The 27,566-nt window shown below is 33.1% G+C and overlaps 4 protein-coding genes across 11 annotated transcripts; 2 read left to right on the plus strand and 2 right to left on the minus strand.

The window, feature by feature from the left end:
- Window positions 1–266: 266 nt before the first annotated feature.
- On the minus strand, window positions 267–3,410 carry LOC103495576 (uncharacterized). The gene is made up of 4 exons (XM_008457185.3): window positions 2,535–3,410; window positions 1,844–2,374; window positions 1,514–1,735; window positions 267–810 (listed from the first exon to the last, which is right to left on the minus strand). The coding sequence occupies exons 1-3, from the start codon at window positions 3,354–3,356 to the stop codon at window positions 1,625–1,627; spliced, it is 1,464 nt and encodes a 487-aa protein (XP_008455407.1). The 5' UTR covers window positions 3,357–3,410; the 3' UTR covers window positions 267–810; window positions 1,514–1,624.
- Window positions 3,411–9,066: 5,656 nt separating this feature from the next.
- LOC103495577 (B-box domain protein 30) lies at window positions 9,067–9,706 on the plus strand. Its single transcript, XM_008457186.3, has one exon. It carries the CDS (start codon window positions 9,208–9,210, stop codon window positions 9,598–9,600), a length of 393 nt encoding a protein of 130 aa, XP_008455408.1. The 5' UTR covers window positions 9,067–9,207; the 3' UTR covers window positions 9,601–9,706.
- Window positions 9,707–12,688: 2,982 nt separating this feature from the next.
- Window positions 12,689–18,726, plus strand: LOC103495582 (peroxisome biogenesis protein 22-like). Of its 2 annotated transcripts, XM_008457194.3 has the most exons (8): window positions 12,689–13,095; window positions 16,173–16,379; window positions 16,821–16,868; window positions 17,122–17,184; window positions 17,274–17,375; window positions 17,554–17,619; window positions 18,010–18,111; window positions 18,423–18,726. In XM_008457194.3, exons 1-8 carry the CDS (start codon window positions 12,988–12,990, stop codon window positions 18,555–18,557), a joined length of 831 nt encoding a protein of 276 aa, XP_008455416.1. In that variant the 5' UTR covers window positions 12,689–12,987; the 3' UTR covers window positions 18,558–18,726. The 2 variants fall into 2 exon arrangements, with proteins under 2 accessions (XP_008455416.1, XP_008455417.1); XM_008457195.3 differs by lacking the exon at window positions 16,821–16,868 and having other exon boundaries at window positions 12,822–13,095.
- Window positions 18,727–19,429: 703 nt separating this feature from the next.
- LOC103495581 (zinc finger CCCH domain-containing protein 13) lies at window positions 19,430–26,897 on the minus strand. 7 transcript variants are annotated; one of them, XM_051084862.1, is made up of 12 exons: window positions 26,384–26,897; window positions 24,789–24,887; window positions 24,562–24,595; window positions 23,998–24,136; window positions 23,845–23,901; window positions 21,398–21,495; window positions 21,246–21,317; window positions 20,947–21,161; window positions 20,480–20,538; window positions 19,997–20,197; window positions 19,790–19,868; window positions 19,469–19,720 (listed from the first exon to the last, which is right to left on the minus strand). In XM_051084862.1, exons 1-11 carry the CDS (start codon window positions 26,511–26,513, stop codon window positions 19,830–19,832), a joined length of 1,143 nt encoding a protein of 380 aa, XP_050940819.1. In that variant the 5' UTR covers window positions 26,514–26,897; the 3' UTR covers window positions 19,469–19,720; window positions 19,790–19,829. The 7 variants fall into 7 exon arrangements, with proteins under 7 accessions (XP_008455415.1, XP_008455411.1, XP_008455412.1 ...); XM_008457192.3 differs by having other exon boundaries at window positions 20,480–20,673; window positions 26,384–26,890; XM_008457193.3 differs by lacking the exon at window positions 19,790–19,868 and having other exon boundaries at window positions 19,430–19,720; window positions 26,384–26,892.
- Window positions 26,898–27,566: the final 669 nt, after the last annotated feature.

Below are 27,566 nucleotides of genomic sequence, written 5' to 3' on the forward strand. Positions count from 1 at the left end.
TATTATCATACTCATCACTATTTATCTACAGAGTGTTGGACCCAAAGTAAAACATGGGCTTAATAACAACAATATGTCGACAAGACCATGGATTTTAATAAAGTTCTAAGAGCATGCAGGCAGTGGTATGCAGGTTTGAATACTCACTGACCATGTTTATTAAAAAATGAAACAAACAAACAAAAGTAGCCTACAGGACGAGGATGATGGCGAAACCACTAACTAACAGGTAATAAAGAAAAAGAATTCAAATAAATAAATATCCGCACTCAAAATTACATCCCAACTTTGTTATATATTTGAATGGCTTTCAATATAAAACTAAAGCCAGCAGTCAGGTAGTAGACTATAGCACCATGCTTTACAGATAAAAGAGGGTATGAAATTTCAATTCGAATATTCCTTCTACCAAGGTAGAGTGTAACCTACTAATCCAAAAAGAGACAGACTCATTTTCTCGTGCGAAAAAGATTAGAATTTCTTCCAGCATAAGTGATCTTCTTGATGCTGAAAATGATGCATTGATATAACACAATCTTTGTTATATCTCTTTTATCTTATTAATGGTTAAACTTAAAAGAAGCGATATACAAGAGAAATATTTACATGGTTAACCATAAACTTCATACAGACAAGCCAACCGTAGACTCACTGCTCAGTTAAACAAAAAATTAAAACATAAACCTCGGAAGACCGACGGATGAACAACCTCAGATGATTCAAAATGCCAGAAGAAACTCGAAACCGTTTTGTTTTCTTTCAAGAACACCTCTGATTAGACTAGAAAGCATGGCCACTTTTTTCTCCCGCCTGGGAATACAAGACCAGAAATCAGTTAGATGCAGTTCCTTAACAAGAATAACAAAAACTGCCTAAGCATACATTTTCTCAAAAAAAAAAAAAAGAAATTAAAAAAATTAAGATATCTGAAGTAAACAATGTCAACACACTTCAACTACCACATAGATAAGTCAAATGGAGCAGAGGGAGTAATTGTCACTATTTCTTAAGAGAATAGATCAATCATGAGGACTCCCGTCCAGTTTCGCTAGGAATTTCCATTAAAGGAAATCAAGGAATAGAATGAGTAATTCATTCGGGTTGAAACTTACAGAATTCCTACATTGTTTCATTCATCAGCTTCATCGAGTGAAATGAAGGGAATAGAATAGCTACTAAACGCATACTAAGAGTTCAAAGAAATAGTTAGTCTAAGAAATTATAAAAGGAACTGTGAGCTTCATTCAGTAAGAAAACACTAGATTTTGTATTGCATATCCAACATCTACAGAGGAATTCATATGATAAACATATATACACAATTCCCACAATACAACTTCAAAAGAGCACTCATGCCGAGATGTTCAAAAACAAGAAAGGTAAAATTCAAATGTTCACGTGTTGGAAGTTTTTTTTTTTTTTTTTTTTCTTTCTTTCTTATATCAGCTTCCGGAAATAAACTCCATTAGTGAGAAGTTTCAATCAACACAAAGTAACAAAAACACAAAGTTACCTTAAATTAAGAATGGACAGCACAGCAAAATCCAAATGGCTTTAAACCACTCAAGGAAGCATTGGAACTTTTATAAAACTCTATCCTTCTCAGACAAGCATACAAAAATGGTTAGAAGTACATAGATATTAATTCTTCAACTCCACATTGTCTAATTTCAAGAAGCATCGATTCCTTGGAAGAGGAAATAATATCACAGCATTGTCGGCGTGGAGCCTTCATCTGAAACAGGGGAAATTTCAATGCGTGATTAAAACATGCGAGTAATTATGAAGATTGCAACTGTAATACAAGAAAAAAGAAAAATCAGTTGAAGTATAGTTAGAATACCTCCTCCACATCAAGTTCCAACTTCTGGGAGAACACTCGAATCTGCGTCAGGTTCTTAATTGCACCAGACGCTGGACAATCAGTGACCATCTTCCTAGTATAGTTAGTCAAGGCATTATTTTTACTAGTTCTTAAATTCTGCATGTAGAAGATATTTCTTTTACAAGGATCTTTAGGGTACTCTCTAATGTTGAACAAGTATTGATTCGCATCAATGGTGGCAGCCCTTCTCCATGACATAAAAGTTCTTTGCAGTGAAAGTAAATCGGGGAGAAGCCGATTGCCTTCAAAGACCTGAATAGCAAAACCCCACGATACTGAAATAGTCAATGAATGAGAACGATCATAGCACACAATTTGCTGGAAAATCCTGCCAGGATCCACATTCACTGCTTCAAAAAGATGATGTAGGGCCTGAGTATTGTTCATGTTTGGGAATATAGGATCCATGGCATCCAGATGATGAAGTGTAATAATCGGCGACAATGCATGTGCTGATAGCAATCCAAACAAATTTCCCCGCATATCAACCTATAAAGGAAATATGCAAAGCAAATAAGCAATATACATTTTCTGCAATTTGAGGAAGCTGGCCTAAAGAAATGAAATGACTAATACTGATTTCGATAAAAATGGTGACATTTTAAGAAATTTTACCAAATGACTAAATTGAAATACTCGAAAATCTTACCTGATGAAATCCAGGTTCGTGTGTTAAGCCAACTCCAAGCTCCACCAAGCACGACCATATTCTGGCATCACTTCCATACAAATGTCCGTATCTAGTCAAACACGAGTCCAAAACCCCAGCCAAAACCCTAGCCAGTGAATGACTAATCGCAAAGCCTCCACCACCAAACGCCATATCGAATGAATTTTTCAAATTCTGTCCATAACTCTCCGAATTACTCCCAATATAATACCATCGTTCATGATCATATTTCCCCAACGTCTTAACCAAATTATCCACAAAGAACAAAGTATCATCATCCCCAAACACATACCACCGCACGTCCTGCTCATTACGCTCAACAATTTCCTTCACCACCCGCGCCACTCTAATCGCCGATCGAAGACCTCCGCGGAAAGTATAGGGGAACCTAGAGGTATCATTGGAAACAATCACCGGCGGAACGGAAGGATCAGCAGAAGCGAAATCAGGTGCAATGCGATCAACGAAGGCAAAAGCACGAGTCGAATTACGATTGTACCAGAGACGAACATAAGGCTTGCGGCGGGACCAGAAGTTAGAGGAAGAAGCGATGGCGAAGACAATGTGGCGGCGCGTGGTGGGAGAGAGAGTAGAACGAGAGCATAAGAGGGAAGGGGAATGAAATGAGGAGTTGAAGAAGAGAGTGTAGACGATGAAGGCGGCGGAGAGGAGGAGGAGGATGGTTTTGACGGTGGAGAGAGTGGGGGTGAGGAGTAGCCGCCGGAGGGGCATTCTGGGAAAGAGATGAGTGAGTCTATGGTGAAAAGCAGTGGTTTGCTTCTGTTTCTTCTTCGGCAACATTGGTAATGGACATTGGAAATTAAAGAAGAGAATGGAACACTTCGTGGAATTCGAATCTTTATGTAACGCTGAGTTGGTAACTGTTTTTACTTCTTACGTTTTGATATCTCTTTTGGGCTTTTTGGGCTCACTTTGACTTTTCGGCCCGGCCTAAATTAGTTTCAAATATTTGAAACATTCCATATTTAAAAAAATTAAAAAATCTAATATACCATGTCGTAAATATTTATTTATTACTGATAGACCAATGTAAAAATTAGGTTTTTCTATCTTTGCAATTCTTTTAAAATGTTTCTATATACTTAATTATTGTTCTTAAAATTGTTACCCATTATAATAATTCAACAATATTTTCATTAAGTATTTGTGTTACAAATATACTAATCATACCTAGAATATTTATAGATATGACAATGTAAAAAAATTGCATATATGACAAAAAAAAAAACTAGATTCAATTCTCAAAATCTATTAGTTATCGTATCACTAGTCGGAGCTTATCAACAATGGATAATGTAGTTAATTGATGATAGAGTTTATCCTTATATTTGCAATTATTTATAAACGTTGTTATACATTTAGTTATTATTTTTAAAAGTGATACCTAATAACGGTTATTATAATTATTGTCAATTTACGACTAATAATTAAATGTATAGCAACAACTTTAACAAATTATAAACATACCAAAATCTATTAGTAAAAACTTTAAAGGTAGTTGCAAATATTGCAATTAGGTCCAAAGTTTTAGTCGATAAAATACAATGCAAAATAATTTATAGATGTAATAAAGCTTAGATTCATCTTTCAGAGTCTACTTGTAATAGTCTATATCGCTAATAGGAGTCTAGATTTATTTATTTATTTATTTATTGTGTGTAATGTTTCTATATAAAGTTCTTGAATTTGCCATTGAATTGATAGAATTACAATAACCCATTATCCAAACTACTAATTGTAAAAATTGAATTCTTAAACTCTACTCGATCAATATTAGATTCTCAAACTTATATAGTGATTGAAATTGGACTTTAAAATAATAAAAACAGTATATATTTATTATAATTTCAACAAACTTAAACTATTAAAAAAAAATACAAAACAATAATGAATATCTAGTGATGCAATCACCCACACATAAGATTTTAAAAATGGTTTTAAACCTATCAAATTCAATCATCCATTCAATATTCCATAACTCATTATGTAATAAAAGCTTTAACTCATTTTCAATTCATAATTTAAAAAACATCTCAAAACATATAACATGGAAATATTCCTACCTCACTACCTTTTCTCTGCTCACTAGAGGTTCTATTCTTCGTTCAAACTTTTTTTCTACCAAAAAAAGTTCAACATTTAAATCAAACATTTTATTTCAATTAAAAAAAGATAACGATGGTTAAATATGCATTATTTCTATTTTGAAAAAAGATATATAAACTAAAAAACGAATGAATAAGTGAACTCAGATATTATTAATTAAATTAAATCTATTTTTCGTAGTTCATAAACTAAAATAATCATGTTAAAAAAATTAAATCCAAAATACATACGAGACTAAGAAGTCATTTTGGACACATACTATTATAAAATTATACTAATCAACTCTTATTACAACATTTCTAAAACTAGGTTATAGTCTAGCAGTATTTAAAACTCTTTGTTTGATACCGTTTTCACCATTTTACTTTCAACATTAATTTTTTTATTCTCGACTACTTTACTATTTCCTTTTATTATATATAACAACATATGAATATACAAATCAATTTTTTACCCCAAATATCCTACAAAAGTATAGTCTATTCTCACATTTACTTATACCCAAAATTTATCCTAAACCAAATACACAATCACACAACTCAAAAAGTAGTTTTGAAGTCATCCAACTTTAGAACAAGATAGAATTTTTCTTTCTTCATTTTTATAGAAAAGAACAAAGTTGTTAATAAATTAAAAAAAAAAAAAAAGAAGAAGAAGAAGAAGAAGTTTTTTTCTTTCTTCTATTTCATCGTTACTCATGAATTTTAAGGGAAAAAAATAGAGGTGTAGGAACGAAACACGTGGCATACACGTGGCGGTGCTACTTAGTATTATTAGTATCAAACAAAACAAAACAAAGAGCGATGGCCCACAAACTCCATTTGTCGCCACTTGGGCTCCAATCAGTCGATCCACATCAAACAAATAATAATAGTAATACATTTCAATACAAACACGTCACGAGCATGTCACGTGGAACTATAATAAAAAAACACATTAACTTAACCTAAAGAATATATATATATATATATATATATATATATATATATATAATGAATGGAGGAGACTGAATAACGTGTGAGCCGACGAAAAATAAGTAAACAACACTATTTTTTTTTAGTGTGCAAAATAAGGCGAATCCATGTCGTCTCATAAAGCAATTGGAAAACCCCCCTTTCGTTTTTAGCCATACAAAATTTCGGACATTATACACCGTCCAAAAACATTTTTTTTTTCTTAATTTATTTAGTTCAATCTAAATTTTTTTAATGGATACAATACTATTTAAAATTTTTCGTTTATTTAATTATTTTATTTCCAAATTTGTAAGATTAGTTCAGTTGATTTTTATTGTTGGTTCTTTTAAACAAATGGATTTTATTAAAGTGTTTATTTATACAATGTCTTGAATGTTAGAGAATTGTTGTTATTATTTAAAATTTTGACAAAAATAACTTAATAAAAGATTTTATCGAAAGTTTATGATCTAAATTATAGTTTTATTATCAAATTTGGATGATAAAAAGCACATAAATGGGTATTTCCTATTATAATTACCAAAATTATTTATTTGTTCTAATTTATTATGAATTTAAGTTATATCGTCCTCATAAATAAACCATACCATGTCCATAAAGTTCTATCACATTTTTTGTAACTTAAACATTATAACATAATGTTAATTAGAAATTAAATTGTTAGTTCTTACTTTTAATTACGTCCTATATTAAAATGTATTGAATGGAGGATTTAAAATAATAAAAAAAGTATTATAAAAGAAGATCTTATAAATGAATATTTATCATTAATTCTACCCTATATGCCATGATGACTAGATTCTTTAGGGGGGAAATATTAAAATAAATTGGCAGATTTTATAATATAACTTAATTAAAAACTACTGTTTTTAGTCCTTGATTTTACATTTTCTTATTTGGTGAGCAGATTTAAGAAACAAAGGTTGATAATGGACAATAAAGTTGAAATAATTAAAGTATTAATAAAGATAAAAGAGAGAATTAACAAAATTGAAATGATTTGCCATCTAGAGTAGTATGGGAAGAGAGAATCTGCCTCCTCAATAATTGATATTTTCCTTACTTTTTAATTTTTAATTTTTCGGTGCCTTAAATATTTTATCATCGTCCATTACATCACGCCTCCATGAAGTCCAAAAATCCACAACTCCAAATGGAAACGACAGATCAATCCATGCCTTCCTTATTTCTTTTCTTTTGAACGCCAAATATTTATTTTAAATTAAATTATACTTTAAACTACGGTTAGCAAACTTAATTTAATTGCCATAAAGTTAAACATAATAAAATATTGAATTAAACTTTACGTTTGATAGGTTCATACATTCTAAAAACGTCCAATAACTAGTCGTGTGACTTATTTGATACAAAATTAAAAACTAAAATATTTATTTGACACACGGTAAAAAATTTAAAGACATACTACGTACTTTCGAATATATTTTTCATTTCGACTTTAGATGACATGTATCACAATTTTTTTAAAAAACAATTAATGAGGATTAGATTATTGGCTAATTTCAAGGGTAGTTAGAACTTTTGGTGGGTAGGTAAATAAATTAGTCAAAACGAGGCTTTGTTTTCTTCTGTTTTTTCAGGTTGATTTGGTCAAATTAGCCATAGTTAACTGACAAGTGTGATAGGGGCTCAACTAGTCCATTTGTTTTAGTATAGAGCCTTCTAAACTTTGAGACTAAAGACCGGGTCAAGTATCAGTCAATTTTGATTAAATATAATTTTTTATCTTATAAAAAATATTTTATTTATATACAATGTTATTAATATTTTTAATATAAATACAGTGATGTATCAGGAAGCCAAAAGCTTGAATTTGTGGATGGTAGAACAAGAAAATAAATAGAAAATGAAGTCTTGGTCGTTACTATGTGGAAACGACACCCCCACAAATTCACATATTGTAGTAAACTATAAAGTTTTTTTTTTCTTTTCTTTCTAAAAGAAAAAAAAAATTAATTGTTCTGGAAACTTCTTAAAAACATATGAATGAACAGTTAATCTAGAGATTTCTTGAAATGCACTGATATTATTTTGTATTTTGTAATTTTCTAGATACAAAGCTAGTTAGAGAAATTACCTATCCAACAAAGAAGAATCTCCTCCTCTGTTGCCTAACCAGCTGTCCCGTCTTGGCGTCTTCCACCATTTTTTTTGGAATGTCGAATGTGTCTAAGATGTAACTCTCTTGATACTTCTCTATGAGTATGATATTCTTTAAAACAGATTTTAATGGTGGAAACACATCATCCTCTCCGTTAGTAACTAAATCAGGTTATCGCTATTTGATTCCACTATCAAAAGCAAATGTGTTGCAGAACCATCTCTCTTGTAAACTAACTGCAACCACACAAACCTGATTTAGGAACAAGAGAGATCAAGACATCTTTGAGTAGTCTTTCATTTACAGAAATAATAAGCACACCTAAGTGATCCTAAAGAACCCAATCTAACTCGTTGTTACACACTCTTGGAAGGCAAGTCCACCCCTCTTTTGAATAATGTCGCAAAGGATCCTCTAATAATGATTTTCTAAGTTGATAGATGAAGACAAATTTAATACCTCCCACTCGTGGATTTGAAATAATAATAATAAAAAAGAATACAATGCATGGGCTTGAAAACAAAACAACCCTAGACCTCCTGCTCTAATACCATTTTTGAATCACTAATTGGCTTAAAAACTTGAACCGATGAATAAAGACAAATTTAATATAATATCTAACATTTTCCATACATACTTCATGAACCTATCTAAATAGCTCCGAACCCCATAAAATGCTTCACCACGCATTAAAGGGTTGAAACCTACCGAAGCTCCTTATATTTTCTAAAATTAAATATAAGTTTTTTTTAATACAATCATTTGGAGTAGAGATACTCAAACTTCTAGCTTTTCAATAAAGAATGTGTACGTGATCGGGAGTCAACTTACACTCAATAAATTAATAACAAAGTTAATTTTGTTCGTGCTTCAATAAAAATTAATTTGAGTGACTTTAGATAATCAATCATTTCAAATTTATTTACTAATATTTATAAGACATATTTTAAATAATAAAATTAATCAAAATATTTTAAAATTTTAAAAAAATTTAAGATTTAAAATGACAGATTCAAAAATATGTTATAAAGTACCAAGTTTTCTTATATATGGTAAAAAACTAAAAACTTTAAAATATAAAATTGGATGAAATTGTTAGTCTTAATTTACTATTTAAAAATAAGTAGATAGATATTTTAGATGTTAACTAAAGAAAAGAACCCAACAACTCAAACTTAAACAATATTTGTACAAATTATAAAAACAAAAATTATAAATAAAAAGAAAATTCATGTTTGAATTGTAAAACTTTATAATGTTTTTATTATATATCTAAATAAATAAATAAATAATACAAAAAGGGTATGATCGATTCCAAATAATGAAACTTGCTTTTCCTTCTTGTCCTATTTACCAACCTTCTATATATAAATCAATACCCTCAAAATCCCCCTTTCCTTGACAATCAATCAAGCTTCCACTTCCAACCATGTGCAAAGGCGTAGAACAGGAAGAAACCAAAGCCCCCGTCCGGCAACGTCTGACCACCGATGACCGGGCAGCCCGCGGTGGCGATCCTGTACGGTGCGAGCTATGCGGTTCGAGGGCGTCGCTGTATTGCGAAGCCGACGAGGCGTATTTGTGCGGGAAGTGCGACAAATCGGTTCACAACGCGAATTTCTTGGCCCTGCGGCACGTCCGGTGCTTGCTTTGCAACACCTGCCAGAGCCACACGCAACGGTACCTATTGGGAGCTTCCATGGAGGTTGTGGTTCCAAGTATTGTGAGTAGGGAGAGGAATTTCCTTAATTACCACTGTGATTCAGATGGTTTTGTTCAGAATTGCTCCCAAGTTTTGAAAACTCCTTGTCTCTTTCTGTAATTCCCTTCTTTAATTTGGCCTTGTTTATTATTATCATTATATTTTTTTTCCATGTTATAAACTTATAATTATTTAAAGTGAAAAAATCTCTGATTTTAGGAGATCATGTCCCCCTCTCACTGCCAAATATATGCTAATAAATGATACTCAAAATTGAAAAATAAATCAATCAAATCAAAATTTAAATACTCATAGGTATACCAACCAAGAATACACCATAACTCAATTGATATATGTAATGGGTGAATCTAAAGTTTAAAGGACAAAAAAGAAAATGATTAGACACCATTGTGAAATTTGTGAATATTTAATTTTTTTCCCCTCCTATTTTCTAATTTTAGTGGTGGAGCTTATGTTGGTGGTCAATTATTAAATTGAGTATCTTTTCTTTCACTTGAGTTTCAAGATCTTTTTGGTGTTGTACGAAACTTAATTAGATATCTTTTCAGTTGGTGTTGGATACACTCAATCTATTTTTTTAAGCTTGGACACTGTATTACACAATTGAGATTCTTTTTAATAAATACATCTCTTTTGTTTAATTTCCATCGTAATTCTGCTTCACAATACTATTCTTAAACATTGTTATATATATATATATATATAATATATATATATATAATATATATATATATATATATCCTTTATTATTTTAAAAGATGACAATGTAATAAGCAAAGGAATTATTGAGAGAAAGTATTTACCCTATATCACCTAACAAGAAAATAATGTTGTCACAATTTAAATGGAACAGGATAAGACACATGTTACACCGACCCAAATCGGCATGCATGACACTTTGACTCGTTGTACCTACTCATCATAAGGTGTTATACCTACTCATCAACATGTCATACACAAGAATTTGATTTCTTTGGAGTTTGAGCACATTAGGTTTACCTGCAGTTTGATGGATATGATTAACTATAAGTTATTTTTTCCAGATTTGTTAGTTGGGTCGTTATGTTTGAAACTAATTAAAACATTTCTGCAGACATAGGCACTTTGGACTTGGCAATATGTGTCAGTGCGAAGATAATTACTTTTAGTTCATATTTGATTCAATTTATGTTTGATTTAGCTCATTAATCCCTAGATCAATTGTAATATTTTAACACATTCATGCAGTATATCCTTTATTGATCACATCATATAACTATGATACTCAATTGTTGGTAGCATTAAAAGTCACTATCTTATGTACATGTTAACTAATGAACAGCAAACTATCTTATGTACATGTTAAATTAATACATATGAATGAAAAATAATGGAGGCTCATTAGATTTTGTGTCAATTAGAATTCAAATGAGCGTTCCATGTTAATGTATGAACTCTTTGACATGTTTGAAGTACAGTAGATGAAAGATTAAGAAATGCCTTAGCCATACAAACTACACAATAACATGTTAATTATTGTGTAGCTTTTCAACGTCGCATTTTTTTCTAAAATTATGATATATAAAAAATTTCAAATTGCAAAAAACGCAAAAGAATGTGAAATTTAAAAAAATGAACAATTTTTTTTTCATTAGAAAGAAAGTCAAGGACTGTAACAAGTGATTAAACGTATATCACATGCTAATACGTAAATAATGTTAATGCTATTAGGGAGTGGGTGAGAATAAGAAGTGTAGTTAGTGACGTAGGTAGGCGAAGGTATAAGTTGGAGCTAGGAATGTGTGAACCAAAAGAAAATAAGGGTGGTTAGAACGTCAATTTTGTTCATTTTAATTTATATGTACCATAACAAGATCGACACTAGCTAGTTTTATCTAATATGGCCAAACCTACCAATTTTATTTGACTATATACTCTTGAATCACTAAGTTACTAAAAAATTTAAGATAGTAGGTGAAAACATATTTAATATCTTACACTTATCAAGAAAGACCCAACAAATGAAAATTAATATTAATCAAGAAGAAATATTGTTGTAAAAACGTAAACACACGGCTAAAATAATCTTAGAAAACTTTGAAAATTTTCTTGGATACCATTTTAAATCATCTAGATTATTGAAAAATTTAATATCTAACGTGTACTTTAACACCTAACCCAAAGAAAATTAGTTTGGATAAGAAAGAAGAATTTTGGGGAGATGGAGAAAATAGGGTTAGGGTGATGAAGACTTGTTGAAGAAAAAGGGAAGAAGAAGACCTAACTTGATTGGAAAAAGTGGGAACAAAGAACAACTTCCCCCAACCATATCCCATTTGGATTATTCCATTTCTAGCTAACAGTACTTTCTATATATAATTAAGATTACATTACTGATTAAGCTGATCTAATATTTAAAAACAGGCTCTAAAGCAAAATATGTTAGATACCCTCCATTTTTAAATTAACCACTAAATTTGAGTTTAGCTAATTGATTAAGATATATATGAGGACTAAACTGTAACATATTAATTTTAAGTTTTTAAGTTTATATCTACTGTTGAACCAAAAATAGAAATTATAAAAAAAAAAAAAAAAATCAAAATTTTAGATCTGAATTATTTTTGGGTTTAAAATTTTTCAAAGGTTTATGGGCTAATCCTTATGTATACCTTTTTACAAGAAAAGAACAAAGGATTTTACTGTCTAATTTCTTGGATGTAAATCAATATAGTTTTGGGAATGATAAATTCAAAACACATGCATTATAATTTTCATATCGATTTTGCTCCATAAATAGAGAAAAAAATCATGAAATTTTGTAATAATATAACAATAATGGTTAGATTATACAGAATTATCCTTGATTAAAACTTCTCATTATTCAAGGTTGGGCTGATATAGAACCCTACTTTATTATATTAACTAGATTTCTTTTTGGGGTTTTGTTAGAATAATAAAAATAAAACAAAATATTACTCTTTAATTATGACAAAAACTCATTGAAATATATTTACAATTTTTATTAATATATAATATAAGGTAGAGGAGTCAACAATTTAATTTAAAACGTAAAAGATTATAACAATTGAGCTATGTCTTAAGTGGTAGAGATTAGAAAACTTATCCCATTCAAAGAAGAGAAAAGAAAATTCCAAAATTATTCTCTATTAAATTGATTAATGTTAAATAAATTCATTTTTAGTAGGAAAGCTATATTTTATAGAATAATTTCATCTAAATAATAAGTATAATAAATTTTATTTTTTAATGTTTTCTTTTTTTCTTTTCTATACAATATAAATAGTTATCGAATTTTTCTATTTTTGAAAAATCATACTCTTTAAAATTAGAAAAAAATCCTTTTCAAAATAATAATATTAAGCACTGATGGTTGGAGGAGCCGAGAATGGAAATGAATTCTCTTCCCGCCGTAATAGTAATCCATTGAGCAACCCCCGGGGGGGACGTGGATTCTCTGATATCACAGTGTTTTAGGGTTCTCTAATGGCGGAATTTTCTTCAAAAGAGGAGCTCGTCCGGCTAATCAAGAGGTTCGGGAGTAATCTGAGTGTTAAACTCTCCAGTTTATTCTCGATATTGTTTCAAACTCGGGTTTGTTTTCCATTCCTTTCGTCGCGTTTTGCAGTTGATTTTTGGAAATTTCTGTTTTCAAATTCTGCTTCTCTTCTAGATTTTGTAGTGACGGTTCTGGAATTTGTGTTAAATGCTTAGCCCCATGATTCCGCATGATTGGTATATAAAGCTTTCCGGCTCTCTTAATTGATTTGTTAATGCTGTAAAGTGTGTAGTAAGATTGTTGTCTTTCCCAAGTTGTGATGTTCTCGCCTTCACTCCGGTAAATTATGACTGATGTCGGATGATTGTTTCAAATTGGCCAGCATCTAGAGCTGTAGGTTTACTAATTCTTAAAGATTTTATTGTTTGTGAGCAGTAACCTCAGATGCTGGTTGGTGGTTTGATTTTAACTATAATCATTATTGTGGTTCGTATTAGTTTGCTGTTAGTCGAGGTGCAGTGATATCTATAATAATATTACTACTAATATTAATAACGATGATAAATATTTCAATAAAGAGCTTATAGAAAAAACCCCGTATCCTGGAGTTGCCGGACAAAAGGGTCATTTTTAATGAAAACATAGATTCATTGCAAGGAAGTTTAATGGCTTCGGAGGTGTACACTAAAATCCCTTCAGGAAGGGAGATCGAAACTCTAGCATTTTCCACAGAATTTTGTGGCCAGCAGGATGAATAGCTTAATTGTAGACGTTTGGAGGAGCTGACCAGTGATGTGAGAAGTCGAGTTGTGACCTGTAAAGCTTGAATTTTTTTACTTCTTTGTCTAAAGGTTGGTAAAAATCTCTTTCCCAGGCATCTAACCTAGGATCCTATCTCACTTGTCGAAAGTGTCAAAGTTTGACTGAAATTCAATACTTCAATCGTAGATCGTAGTCTTCGATCCTGGTCTACATCTTTAATAAGTCTTGGAATAAGATCATCTAATGAGCAATGACTATGTTACAAGACTATTTTGGAATGGTGAAGAACAAACACAAGTTTTACATGGAAATCCTAGTTTAGGGAGATAAACCACTGTGCAAATCTTTCTTATTATTTTCTTATTAAAACTAATGATACAGGTGAGGATTAATTTATAGGCAATAGAAGCCTAACTAAAATAATGAAAAACAATCAGGGCAACATAAAAGACTAAAAAACCCCCGGGCTTTCAACATACAACAAGTCTGCTAATTCTAACAACATCAGTAAAAGGGGGTGGAAGAAGTGTTGGAAGAGGGATTGTAGCCAATTTTTCCTCAATCACTATTAAATATCAAGTTGTGTTTGTGGGAGAAGGAAAAATTTAGGATCTCATCCTTGTTATCAACACAGTCAAAGATGAGTGAGAAGTAAAAAGGCAGAAGGGGGGGTCTATAAACTTAACCATGAGAAACTGTACTGTTTGGTGATCAAAGTTTGTGATTACCAATCTCAAGGAAAATTCTTTGGCTCTAATTCAGGAATGTGCATCAGAGGATTCCTTTTGCATACAATCTTCATAGCCTATATTTTATGAGAGATCAAGAGGAAAGTTAAATGCTTGAGAGGGTTGAATTGAGACCAAGAGATCCTTTATTACCGTACCATTTTTATGGCTTGAGTAGGTTTTTTTGTAGGAGCCATGGAAACAAAGTTGATCATCTCAGTTTGCAAATTACAACCCTCTTGCTCCCTTTGGCAAATTTAAAATTGACCACTTATTTGGGAATCATCGAAAGGATCTTTTTTCTAAAAGAAAAAAAAAAAAAAGTTTGATGCATAAATCTGCAATGCAATGGTGAGGATCAATGTCTGGAGAAAGTCAGGTTTTCCTTGGCATTGGCAAGTTCTACTCCATGGATAAACCTCGAGAAATATGCCTTTGTTAATGGATCATTTTTGTTGTATCGTTTGTCGTAAGACAGAGGAAAACTTTGACCTCCTTCTTTGGAGTGTATCTTTGCGAGACCGGTGTAGAATTGTTTTCTTAGGAGTTTGAGCTTGTGATTGCTCGCCAAAGGGACATTTGTTTGATGATTGGGGAGTTCTGCCTCCATCCACCTTTCAAAGAGAAAGGCCGTTTTTTGTGGTTCATGGGGGTGTGTGCTTTGTTGTGGGATATTTCGGGGGAGAGGAACAATGAAGTATTTTGAGGTGTGGATAAGGGCCCTTGGGAGTTTTAGTCCTTGTTGAGGTTTATGTTTCTCTTTGGGCTTCGATTTCGAAGATCTTTTGTAATTATTCGCTAGGCGATATCTTTGTTAGTTGGAAACCCTTTCTTTAGTGGAGTTTGTTCTTGTGAGCTTGGTTTTTGTATGCTCTTGTATTCTTTATCTTTTTTTTCAATGAAGGCAGTTATATAAAACAAATGTTTGTAGATTAGCGGTGGTCGGCTAATAACTTCTCTTTCACTTTAGCTTAGTAGCCTCTTTGGTACTTGGAACTTTCCATGGGAATCGATCCTCAAAGTAGGCATATCTAAAGGAATCCCCTAGTCACATATCTAAAGGAGGAAGACTTACTCTAGTTTAAGTTGTCCTTGCAAATCTTTCAACTTTTTGGTCTTCAGAGCTCCTAGTAGTCCAACTAATGAGGTTGCAAGATCGTGAGGAATCCAAAGTGGGCATAGTCCAACAGTTATTGATGGGTTGTTGTACATTTTTTGAGGATGGAAGTATGAGTTCAAACATCGAACTTATGCACTTTTGTGACGTGGTTGCTGGAAAGAAACAAGAGAACCCGAATATATTAAAATATAAATGATATTAAATTACATGATAAACCAAGTGTCCGAGGTGCTTGGACCCTCCCAAACTTGAGATGCTCTCACGTCGTAGTTCATATTTCAAAATATAGCTTATCTTCCTCATTCCTTTAACCTCTATTTATAACCCAACTTCCCTAACAAACTCATTGACCAGTTGCTAATATGCTCTCAATACTTTAATTTTTTACTCATAGCATTCCTATCACAGTGTGTGTCGATGGTAAAACACAGGTGCTGCAAAGTACTAATTTTTGTTGGAACCTGTTTTTGATAGAGTTGTCTGTTTTCTTTGGGCAGTGGCAGGTGTAACAGATGTTCAACTAAGATCACAATTTGATGCTTCATGTTCTAATTTGTTGCAGAATTTCCGATCTCTTAGTGCTGTTGCGGGTTTGGCTCTTGCTGTCATATTCTCATGGAAACTGTTAAGACCACCTAGTGGACATCGCAGAAGACAACCAAAAAGGCAATCTTCTTCGGCAGGCAACTCTGACATCGGCACAAGTTCAAACTCACAATTGATTACTTCTGCAATTGTTTCTCCTTCAGATGACGCAGGTGCACAGAAGGTCAGTTGTGGTTTAGGAAAAATACATCTTTTGTATTTGTAGTTTGAAAAGGTTTTCACTTTCATCCTTAAGTTTCACACACTATAACTTCTTAAGTTTGGTTCCTAGAATAATTATTTCATTACTGGTACTAGCAAAAATTTGATTGAGCAAATCAATTGATATTGTGCCTTACATGTCTATTGAATTTTGATAATATGGCAAGTTGTATTAATTTTATTTATTTGATATGTGAAAGAAAACCAAATATGCAATTTATATAGAATTATTAATCAATATGCTTGACACGTCAGTTAAACATTGCTGTGATATCATTTAACTTGCTCAATCAGATCCTATTAGCATCATTAATATAATAGGCATTTCAAAGACCAACTTGGACCAGATTTACAATTTATTATTATTAATTACATAGTTTGTAATGAGTGTGATTTTTCTCAGCCAACTTTGGAGCAAATTATTAGACAGAAGCTTGGTGGTGGAAGAAAGGTAATGAAAACATGTCCGATGACCCTTCATATAGTGAAAGCTAAAAATGAGTTATTTGATTAGAAAAGGATAACCTTTGAAGTCTAATCTCATTGACCATTCATCACACGTAAGATTAACCTTTCAAGTTGATATTTATCATACTACGTGCCCAAAAGCTTACCCAGTGAAGTCGACCTTTCATCTTGTAAAAGTATACGACAGTTTATAAATTGTAATGGCAAGTTCTGATTCCAAATTCTTGTTATTTTAGGTAACTTGTCGTCTACTTGGAATAATTTTGGAGGAAAGAAGTCCAGAAGAGCTGCAGGCTGTGGTACTTTTCCTGTCTGTGTGTTTTGGAGTGAAATTGTCTTTGAGAAATAATCATGGTTTTGTGTTGGCGTTTGGTAATGCTGTTGACAGAATCAAGCAACCGTAAGGTCCTCTGTCGTGGATGTGCTTTTAGAGCTCACAAATTATTGTGATCTCTATTTGATGGAAAGAGTTTTTGATGAGGAAAGTGAGGTGAGACTATAATTTATCAGGATGAACTTTTCAATCTTAAGTGAAGTCTGTAAAATGCTCTCACTTTAAATGGTTGGCATAGAAGATTTGTGCTCTTTCTCCTGGTGCTCTTCCTTTTGCAATATCTTCATATACCATCATATTATTAGTTTTAATACTGAGAAAATACTTTGTGCAGAGAAAGGTTATTGTGGCTCTAGAAGATGCTGGTGTTTTCGCATCAGGTGGCTTGATCAAGGATAAGGTTGGCCCCAAATGAACTTTATTTATTTCATCTTGCTCGGTCAAAGTTTCGACTGCTTATTCTTCATAGTTTCCTTATCCTTATGAGGTTAATAAATTGATCCTAGTGTTTACGTTATATTTTATTTGCATGTTTCTTGGTTGCTGCAGTGTGTTGGGCGTTTAGCATCCTTTTGTCTATTATTTCTTTTTCCTACTAAATTTCTTAATGTTTTTGGCATCTCTCCCCCATTAAGACCTGTGAGAAGCTAGCTGAGCTATGTTTACATGGTTGAGAAGCTGGGTTCTTAACATTAATCTTGACATGTTATCTGAATATGATCACTTTGTGATTTCAGCTGCCTCTTTTTGGTAACTTATTTTTCCTTGAATTTTGTACTTCTTTGTTTAGGTTCTCTTCTGTAGTACAGAAAATGGGAGGACGTCTTTTGTTCGGCAACTGGAACCTGATTGGCATATCGACTCGGATCCTGAAATCATATCCCAACTAGCGGTATGTTTCCATATAATTTACCAATCCAAGTTTATTGAGGGTGATCACACATCAAGGTCCACTTACTAATCTTTAAAAATTGAACTGTTCACTACTTTTAGCTATTGACACTTGTAGACTTTGTTATGTTATCTACTCTCTGACAATGTTTTCAAATATCCATATCAAACTGCACAAAGTAGTTTTAAGGAACTTATTTTTATTTTTAGAATTTAACTAAGAAATCTTTTAAAAACCATATGCTATATTGAAAATTTTACATATTTTTCAAAACGAACCTGCGAAGTAAGTTTGTTTTTTAAATGCCACAGAGATTCATCACGTGTCAGCTTCACATATCTCAAGTGAAGCCTGAGAGGATGGCCTCTAATGTTTTCACGTCGGCATCACTGGAGCACTTCTTTCAATGCAACATGACAGAGACCCACCAGAAAGTATATATGTAGAATTTGTCTTCTTCTTCTTAGATTTTGTGTGCATTATTATTATTATTATTATTCGTTCAGACGATTTCTCCGTTTCAGCCTTCAGATAAAAAAAGAATGCTGGGTTTTGTTTAATAGCTTTATGAATAGCAAATCGGATTAATGATATTAACAAGATGACTTCTTCCCATCCCTAGGAATGACCCATTTCCCTTTCTCGTGCGTTCTCCACTTTAGGTTTATTTGTTTATTTCTTTGTAGAATGTAAGTGACAATCAGGAAAGGGGAAGGTCCGCATAGACATTTCTTCAAAATGCTCTTTTGAGGTCTCACAACACATCAATAAAATCATACTTTTGAAAGGAAAAAGAAATTTTCAAAAACTATTTTCAAATATAACAAAATAAAATTAATTTTTTTACAAAATATCACGTTTTATCTACCACAGATTTTACCATTATTGTAATATTTTAAATATTTTACTATAGTTGTAAATATTTTCAAGAACTTTAACTTTTCGAATTGTTAAAACATGTTCCTAAATTTCTATTCTAATTCTATTACTTCTACGCTTATTTTGCTATATTAGAAAATGACTCCGATAGGTTTAAAATATTTTTTTTGTTATAAAATGTTTTCAATTTGAATTTATAAAGTTAAAAGATCAAAATAATACTTAAAAAATTAAACAACATGACATAAATATTTATTTAACTAAATTAATTTATTATTTTCAAAAATTGGTTGGTATATTATAAAATTAAAGCTTTTCTTCAGATAAAAAGTCTTCATTTTTGTGTGGAATAGATCCATTCTGAATGCTCGAAACTTGAACCTGTAAATCATATACATGCAGCCTTCACTAACGAACAAGTAAATTAGTGCACAACGAATTGCTTCGACAAAATAATTTGAAAATAGCAATCAAAATCTGCCAAGAAGAAATAGAATGAGGGAAGGTTTACCACCGATGTCTGATTTCTAATAAAACTGGAAATTACAAGTTTTAACAAGAAACCATAAAAACCCCATCCTGCGCAACTCTCTAAGTAAACCAATACTTTCACTATACTAAGAGTTGTTCTAACCTCTACAGCAGCATCACCCAATTGTTAAGCGTCGTCCATGTATTCCTTTTCATCGTCGACCACCTCCACATCTACATTTTGATCTTCACCCTCATACTGCAATCCGAATTTTATCATGTTAGATGATATAAACAGTAGGGGTTCAAGATTGATGAAAGAGACAACCATATTCAACAAGACTCGTGGCTTTCAATATTGATCTGGTTCAAACTTTTTCATGTTCAAGATAAAACTTGGATTCGATCTGGGATGTGCAAAAAAGTTTCAGTTATATCTATAGATTGAATGAGAAAAATGACAAGTACACTTCTTTCTAAAGTATTTACAAGAGAACAGAGGAAAAAGTTGGTGAAATTTTGAGAAGTTGCTAACCTTTGAATGGCTGAATTCACGAATTGGAGGTGGTGGTGGAGGAGGAAGGAAAGGCAGGCTGCCAGATGCAGCCTCCATAGAACTTTCCCTCGGTTCTTTCTCTTCATGGTTGATTTCCAAGTCAATATCAACTTCCTCATCGACTGCATGGCCAGCCATGCTGGTTAATGGCACTGCAACACCTGAATCTAGACCCCTAACCTGCATATTTGAGTTCAGAATTAAGGGCATAGACGAACAATAGAATTTATTGATGTCATTTGTAATGTATGGAAGGTTTCAAATTGATCTTGCAAGACAAAGATAGAAACAACTGTTAAAGAACTATGGAAGAAGCGAAATAAACAGGTAGTAGAACACTTCACACCACCATAACCTATAAACTTTGCACTCCATATGTCATAACTAATCAGACATCAACACCTCAAAGACACATGGTAACTTGTGAAAACAAATAAAATTGACTAGAAAAATATGAGTCACCTTGTCTGCAGAAGAAACACTACTAGATGTCCTTCCCCTCCTTTGCCTGCTTTCATTTGCTGTAGGTATCAGATCATTGATTTCATTGCCAACCATCTCAATTTTGCTATATGTTGATTTAGCAGGATGGGCATTCCACCGAGAGTTCCTTCTCAATCTGCCCACTGCCTCTTTATTTCCTTTGTTTAAATCAGCTAATGTAGCACCCACACATATATTATTAAGTACGGAAGTAAAAAGGCTCCAACACGAAGAACACCGTAATTAAAATATAACCCCCCCCCCCCCCCAAAAAAAAGAAAAAAAAAGATTCACCACTGCAACCACAAAGAAACAAGAAGATTACACTGATACATCTTGAAATAAACAAGAGAGCTTACTGGGGGTGAAGGCAAACTAATAGATTTGTTGTTTAAAATGGCACATCTATATGAAGAAACTATTAATTACTAAGTTTCAAAAGGCACCTCGTTTTGAGTTTTCTGCAATATCTTGAACAGCATGCATCTTCCTCTTGCTTGCAGAAGTGTCTCTTTGAAGGCCATGAAAAGGGTCAGATGCATGATAACCAGGTTCATCTCCATCGCTCACAATATTGATACTTGAGTCTTCTTCATTGGCACCAATTTTATTAACATCTGACCCCAGCTGATCCCCCAATTGTTGCAGGCGGACTTGCGACCTACACATAGAAAAGTTACCATAATTTCCTGAAAATCATCACCAAAAGAAAACGCAATCAAAAGAATAGGACAAGTAAACTTGCCGGTTCAGTTCATCTTGTAACCTTGAGTGACGATTATGTGCTTTGACAAACTTCTTGATTTTTGATTTTATCCTGAATATTAAAGATCCAACAAAAGTAGGAATAAGAGGCAGGTGTCCACATTCAGCAGGAAACATGACAACAACGTGTACCTTCTACACTCCTGCCTCTCATTATATAATTGAGATTCTAGTTCCTGAACTCTAGAAGCCAAACTGTCCACTTCTTGAATTTTCTCGTCCAGGTAGACCTTCAAATGACAAAGAAAATTTTGCTAATATCTTCAATGTATATTCATAGAATCATTTCATTTAAAGAATCTGGTTATATATTATCTTGAATGCATAGCTCTATCAAAATGCCAACAATACACATAACACTTAGACAGCACAAAGCACCTTCGCACTTAAGAGAGATTCACTTTCGACGATCGTAGAAGAATTAAGGAATCAAATACTTACTCTAATTTTCAATTTTAACCTTTAGGTCAACTTGAATGCAAAATAGGTAACTACAAAGATTTAGTATGCAATCAAGATGCTGAATTCTCACCTAAAAACTGTTACCATAATCTACCTACCTGAAAAACCCCTGACCTTCTCATTATTACAACTCCATAACTAACCAACAAGTACACTTAATATAAGCACCACCTATCGCCTTGTTGCCTAGTTGATGAACATACGATTGTGACTCTTAATATAAGCACCAGAAGAACATTGAATCAGACCATTTTTTTAAACAAGATTTTAACATTTCGCTCACAGTCTAGCTTAGTAACCCTGTCAATTTTAGCATCTGGCTTCCTCTTGTGCATGATTTTTCTTTCAAATTCTCCTGTGTCCGACTTCCCAAGCAACTTTATCTTCTTGATTATCTTACATATATCGATGTATCTCAATGGGTAGGCTGACCCAACAAACTTTCGCCTCAAAAAATTTGATGAATATCACGACGATCTAGAAAAATAGAATCAGTCAGGTCGCACCTCTTTTTTACAGATCCATTCTAAATAAACCCCATTCCACTCATATTGTGCTTGGCTTCTTGCCCATGCGCCATCAGTGGACTGCTGCACACAAAAGGCTTCAACCAAAAAGGTAGGGAAGTTCGAGGGATGATCAATTTTTCTTTTTAAAAAAAAGGAAGAGAAAAATAGACACAAATCTTACCATTTCTGACACCAAACACCACTTAGTAACCCTCATTGTAGGAGGTAGGAGTCTGAACCCCGCAGCTAGTTACCCACCCCAAATTGTGCTCCTAAAATCCAAATGCTTCAACCCTCATTTGGTCCATTCGTCATCAAAACACTTCCATACCAATCACAATCACTAATACGTATTAGGTTTCAATCATGATAATATTATTCCCCTCTTAGCAGTATCAAAACCTCCCAATCATTGCTAGTTCTGGTTGGAACCATGACAGCATTCATGAGTTTTACTGCAATAGCCTCAATGATCCTCAGCCCCTTTTGTGCAACAGCATTCATGAAGTTCTTATTTATTAAATTCTCTCTTTTTTCTTCTTTTTTTAAAAAAGTTGAGATAATCTAGTGCTAATATAACTAGGTTCTCAAATGCCATCAAATTGGATGAAATTGTAATACATGCTGCATTCTAAGATCTCCAACCAGATCTCACCCAACTCTTAGCTTCCAGTTTATGAATTTGGCTTCAGCCAGCCTAGGAATGTATGGTAATGCAAACTTTCATATGCTTGACCCCCTTCATTTGTATCTCTGTTGCTCGTTGACAAAGTTCAATGGCTTCTAACTTTTATGAACTTCCTCCAACAATTTCTGACCCTAGTTTGGTAGTCACTCTAATTGCTAATTGACTTCAGTGGTGCTAAATCATCTTTTTCCCTTTCATCGTCTCATTAATTTACAGTAATTCTGTCCCAAGTTCTGAATCCAATCTAGATTAATGTGATTTTGAGGAAGACATCTGCTACACCTACTTTCTTATTCAATCTACCTTCTAGCGGTAAACAATCACTGTCAATTGGTTTAACGATGTGATTGCGGTGGGTTTTGAGCAGAAAGCTATACTTTGCTGTCAAAGGCACCCAAGGTGCTAGGGTATATTCTACCTTTGTTTCTTCATTAAAATTGTATAAAAAGGTATTTTTCCCCAAGGCATTTGCCTTCATTATACAATATTGATGAGTGTGTTTGTGTCAAAGGCACCCACAGCGTTATGGTGCTTAGCATATATTCTTCATTTGCTCCATCATTGATATTGTATAGCATTTGCCTTCACTATTGTGTTTGTGTGTGTGTGTGTGTGGAAGAGAAAGAGAGAGAGGGAGAGAGAACAAATCTCATTAAAAATGTGTGCCAATGTGACTAGTGGCAATACAACTCACTCCAACCAACATGACACAAAGTCTCAATGACTAAACACCTTAAACCGCTTACAGGTAATAAATTTGATAAAATACTATCTTAAAGGAGAATATTTAAGAGTTGATTAAATTTTAAAAATTGGAAACCCCCCACTTGCTACATGGACGGAAAAAGGAAATATATATTACCTATTGCCTCTACAACATTAGAGGTCGAAAGCAACTAAAAAAAAGAGAAAATACTAACCTCAGCTTGGTGTTTGCGTTGCTCAGCCATCTCAATATCTGTCTGCATCTTGTTTAACTGTGTAATTCAAAGATGATCAACCAAGATTTCCAGGGAGTAACCGTTTCTAATATATGGAAGATTTAAGTTAGAAAAAAATAGTGTTTTCTCTACCTGCCCCTCAAGAGTGTCTCTAGAAACAGATGAGATTTTCCCTTGTCTATCATGTTCTTCATTCCTATCTGAAATCCTCAAATTTCCAGAATAATCACGACAGGCATCCCCATGTTCCTTTTTCCTTCTCTTACGGTCACTGAAACAAGAGTGTGTACCATTTCAAAGTATCCACCAGTGAATTATTCTAAGAAGTAATTTGTTATGCCAGTACTCATGAAAAGATAAGTCGGTGTGGGATAAAGAAATCAGGCCATACAATTATTACAGCGGATAACACCTTCAAACCTAAAAACTAGAAGTAAAGCTCAAGAACTAATAGAATCAGGCACTGGAAGTAATCTCTTGATAAACAGATAAAAAAGTACTCTTGTAAGAAAAAAGTCGTCAATATCACACGACCATTTTCCCGTGAGAAAAATCTCATAAACATACCTTAAAAGGACTTCAAATAAAAATTTGTCCCTCAATACATAATTCCATCACACAATCACTTCCTACCCTTCCTTTGCTAGAACTAGTTCAAAAATAACTAGAGAATACCATACGGTTGTGACAGTATACCTATGCCGTTCGAGTGACCAAGATGAGCTATACTCTGCAATTTCAATTCCAAAATGAAAGAAATCAGGGAAGAACTTTGCTATTACAACATGTAAAAGAATTATGTAGTTCATATATTCTTTTAAACGTAAGAGTGCATGTGTGTTGAGAACCTAGCTTCCTACAATTCCTTAATAAAAAAATGTAAAGAATGAAACATCAAAAAGAAAAACATGTGACTTCATTACCACGAGGTACATGTCGCCCTCTAGAATCCCTTTCCTGTTGGGGAGAATGTCTGCTGTCAAGCTTATGCCTTAAATCATTTCCTCTATATTCCGTTCTACCTGCAAAGATGGGAAAATTTCATTTTAACAAGTTTAGTTGCTGCAACATATTCTTTCTAAAAGCAATTAATGAATCAATGAAGTTCTTACAAGGCTTATCTTACCATTACATGGAAAAGATGAGAAACAAAATAAGGAACAGTAAGAGTGCCGCCATGCCAGTTCCAAAAGATCCATAGAAATAATGAAAAGATATAGAAAAATCCATGCCCAAGAATAAACCATGGGATAACCTTCATATCGAGAATAGAACGAAGGATTTCATTCCCATGACCATGCTGAACAAAAAGTTCACGTAACATTGATCCAAAAGGGAGATATCTCTGGTTTCCACATAATCATACAAGTACAGACCAATGATATAGATTCAAATTTGATTCTTCATGCAATACTCCCATTAAAATTGCATTACTCCAAGAGGAAGTCCTTTGGCATACTCAGGAGGCATAAAGCAATGAAGAACCTCTCCTAAGAAAAAGGAAGCCCCATGAACAACAGTAGCATACCCCAGAAGATCATAATGGGATAGTTAAACGAAAGCTGGGGGAGATGCATAAATTTTGGAAAATAATTATAATCTTCAACAAGTACTTTCTGGATTAGCTGATGCAGCACAAGGGCCATAAACATCTCCAGAAATATACCGCATGCAGCTCAATAGAGAAAAAATCCACCATATCCATTGCCATTCCAATGAAAATCCTCTGATCTGGACTATTATTTTTTACTAGCCACTTCGATAACCATGGAAGTTTGAAGAAGTTTTTATATCTCGCATTATTGGAATCATTCAATGTCCATCTATAATAAATATCCATTGATAGAGGCGTGGAGTCTCATGTGACGACTTGTGCAGAACCAATTTAAATATCGAAGACAGCAAGCAACAAGATACCAAACCACATAGCCATAGATGAGGGGGATTGTGTTCGTATAGCTATAAATACACAGCAGACAGAATAGTTTCAAATGATTAACCGAAAGAACCTAGTTATTAATGTCTAGCCCATTTTAAAGATACCCGGCCCCTCCCTCACAATGCACCATAAGGTAGAATCAAGAACAGATAGAAAGAAGAAAGAGTACGACGGCCAGAGATTAATAGGAGAAGAAAATGCTATAAATGAAGTCCTCAACGTTGATTATAACAAGAAGACCATAAAGGAAGAAATAAACACCATCAGTCCAAAATTAGTCTATACCTCTCCCAAGGAAATAAACTCAGATCTCTTGAATCACACCAATACCAAGAAGAAAAATTAAACGCAGAAACATAAAACCATCACTATACCACTGTTCGCGTTGAATGTAAGAATAATCAACGACGCGTAACCAAAACCAAAGAATAATCAACGACGCGTAACCAAAACCAACTCCAATAAGAGATAAGGAATAGAGACATAAACGAGAAGGATTAGTAAATTTCCATGTCATCAACCCTAAAGCCCAAAATTAAAGAACACGAGACGAAAGTGGAGTTGTAAGGGGCGAATTACCGATAGAAGCAGCAGCAAATCGCCTGAGTTCAGCGTTTCCGTGAGCGAAGGAGCAACTTGGGCGAGAACAGTGACCTTTCTGATAAAGAACACATAGCTTTGTTTTGAAAAGTTTACGGCCAACCATCATGAATGAACATGAACAATAACTGAGAAGAAGTATATATAGGAAGTTGCAGTAATCCCGGGTTGTAAATGCAACAGCGAATCAGAAATAATAGATGTGGAACCGAATTGGAGTAGTTCAGACGATGAAATCCGTTTATAAAGATTTGATAATAATCAGGAAATATGCAGAAAATAGTAGAATAGAACAGATTCGACGGGTTGTAAAATTGCAAGAGTTGAAGTATCCGAAGCAAAACGCCGACGGCTTGGACGAACACCGTGATGACGATGAGGGGTTTTATTTCTCCTCTATTTGGTTGCTGCTTTGTTTTTCTTTTTTTCTTTTTCTCGCTCTCTTTTTTTCTTCCTTCCTCGCAAAGCAATGGCGGGTTTTTAAGTGTACGGGAAATTGGAGTTCTTCTTTTTTCTTTTATTTTTCTTGTTGTCGCTTCCCATTCTAAAATTTTGTTTGCGTATTTTCCAATAAATATTAAATAAATTCTGGTATCAATTTAAATTATAAACTAATAATAATATCAATCAATTTTAATTTTAATTTTTACATCTTTTTTAGGTTTTACTTGGATATAAATATCTAGATTGACATAATTAGAATTGATTATTGATGGTCGAAATCAATTCCTTTTTTATTTGACAAAATCAACTTCGAACCGACCATAGTCTGTTTAGTAAAGTGTCAAATCGACTTCGACATTGACGAGTAAGGATTGATCGATCGGTCAATTTAGCACTTCAAAATACTTTTAAAAAATTCTCGATTTGAAACTTTTGAAATTGACCCCTCTCGTTTTTCGATCAACTGACTATAGTTTGGTTGGTCGCCTCGATTTTTGGTATATCATGTTCACCCTTATATACAACAATTAATTTGATGTTTAAATTGATACAAGTTTAAAGGTGTTAATTGAAATAATCATTTTTTTTTTCAGGGAGAGTAATTCTAATCATTTTTGTTAGACTAAAATTTTCAATAAATTAATTTGTTGAAATTAGCTTTAAATTTGCTAAAATATTTGGCCATTTTGATGTTTCTCTTAGAAGTAATTTTGCTTTT

This window comes from Cucumis melo, chromosome 1 (genome assembly GCF_025177605.1).
Source record: "Cucumis melo cultivar AY chromosome 1, USDA_Cmelo_AY_1.0, whole genome shotgun sequence".
In the NCBI taxonomy this organism is placed as follows: domain Eukaryota; kingdom Viridiplantae; phylum Streptophyta; class Magnoliopsida; order Cucurbitales; family Cucurbitaceae; genus Cucumis; species Cucumis melo.

Excerpts from the sequence above, each read along its gene's own strand:
- LOC103495576 (XM_008457185.3), bottom strand. The coding sequence starts at position 3,356 with ATGTTGCCGAAGAAGAAACAGAAGCAAACCACTGCTTTTCACCATAGA. Across the intron at positions 2,375-2,534 it reads ACGAACCTGGATTTCATCAG|GTTGATATGCGGGGAAATTT; the intron begins GTAAGATTTTCG and ends TTTCCTTTATAG. Across the intron at positions 1,736-1,843 it reads TGGAACTTGATGTGGAGGAG|ATGAAGGCTCCACGCCGACA; the intron begins GTATTCTAACTA and ends CCCCTGTTTCAG.
- LOC103495577 (XM_008457186.3), top strand. The coding sequence starts at position 9,208 with ATGTGCAAAGGCGTAGAACAGGAAGAAACCAAAGCCCCCGTCCGGCAA.
- LOC103495582 (XM_008457194.3), top strand. The coding sequence starts at position 12,988 with ATGGCGGAATTTTCTTCAAAAGAGGAGCTCGTCCGGCTAATCAAGAGG. Across the intron at positions 17,376-17,553 it reads TTTTTGATGAGGAAAGTGAG|AGAAAGGTTATTGTGGCTCT; the intron begins GTGAGACTATAA and ends TACTTTGTGCAG. Across the intron at positions 18,112-18,422 it reads AAATCATATCCCAACTAGCG|AGATTCATCACGTGTCAGCT; the intron begins GTATGTTTCCAT and ends TAAATGCCACAG.
- LOC103495581 (XM_008457189.3), bottom strand. The coding sequence starts at position 26,513 with ATGATGGTTGGCCGTAAACTTTTCAAAACAAAGCTATGTGTTCTTTAT. Across the intron at positions 24,888-26,383 it reads ATTTGCTGCTGCTTCTATCG|GTAGAACGGAATATAGAGGA; the intron begins GTAATTCGCCCC and ends CCATCTTTGCAG. Across the intron at positions 21,318-21,397 it reads GAGAGGCAGGAGTGTAGAAG|GATAAAATCAAAAATCAAGA; the intron begins GTACACGTTGTT and ends TTTAATATTCAG.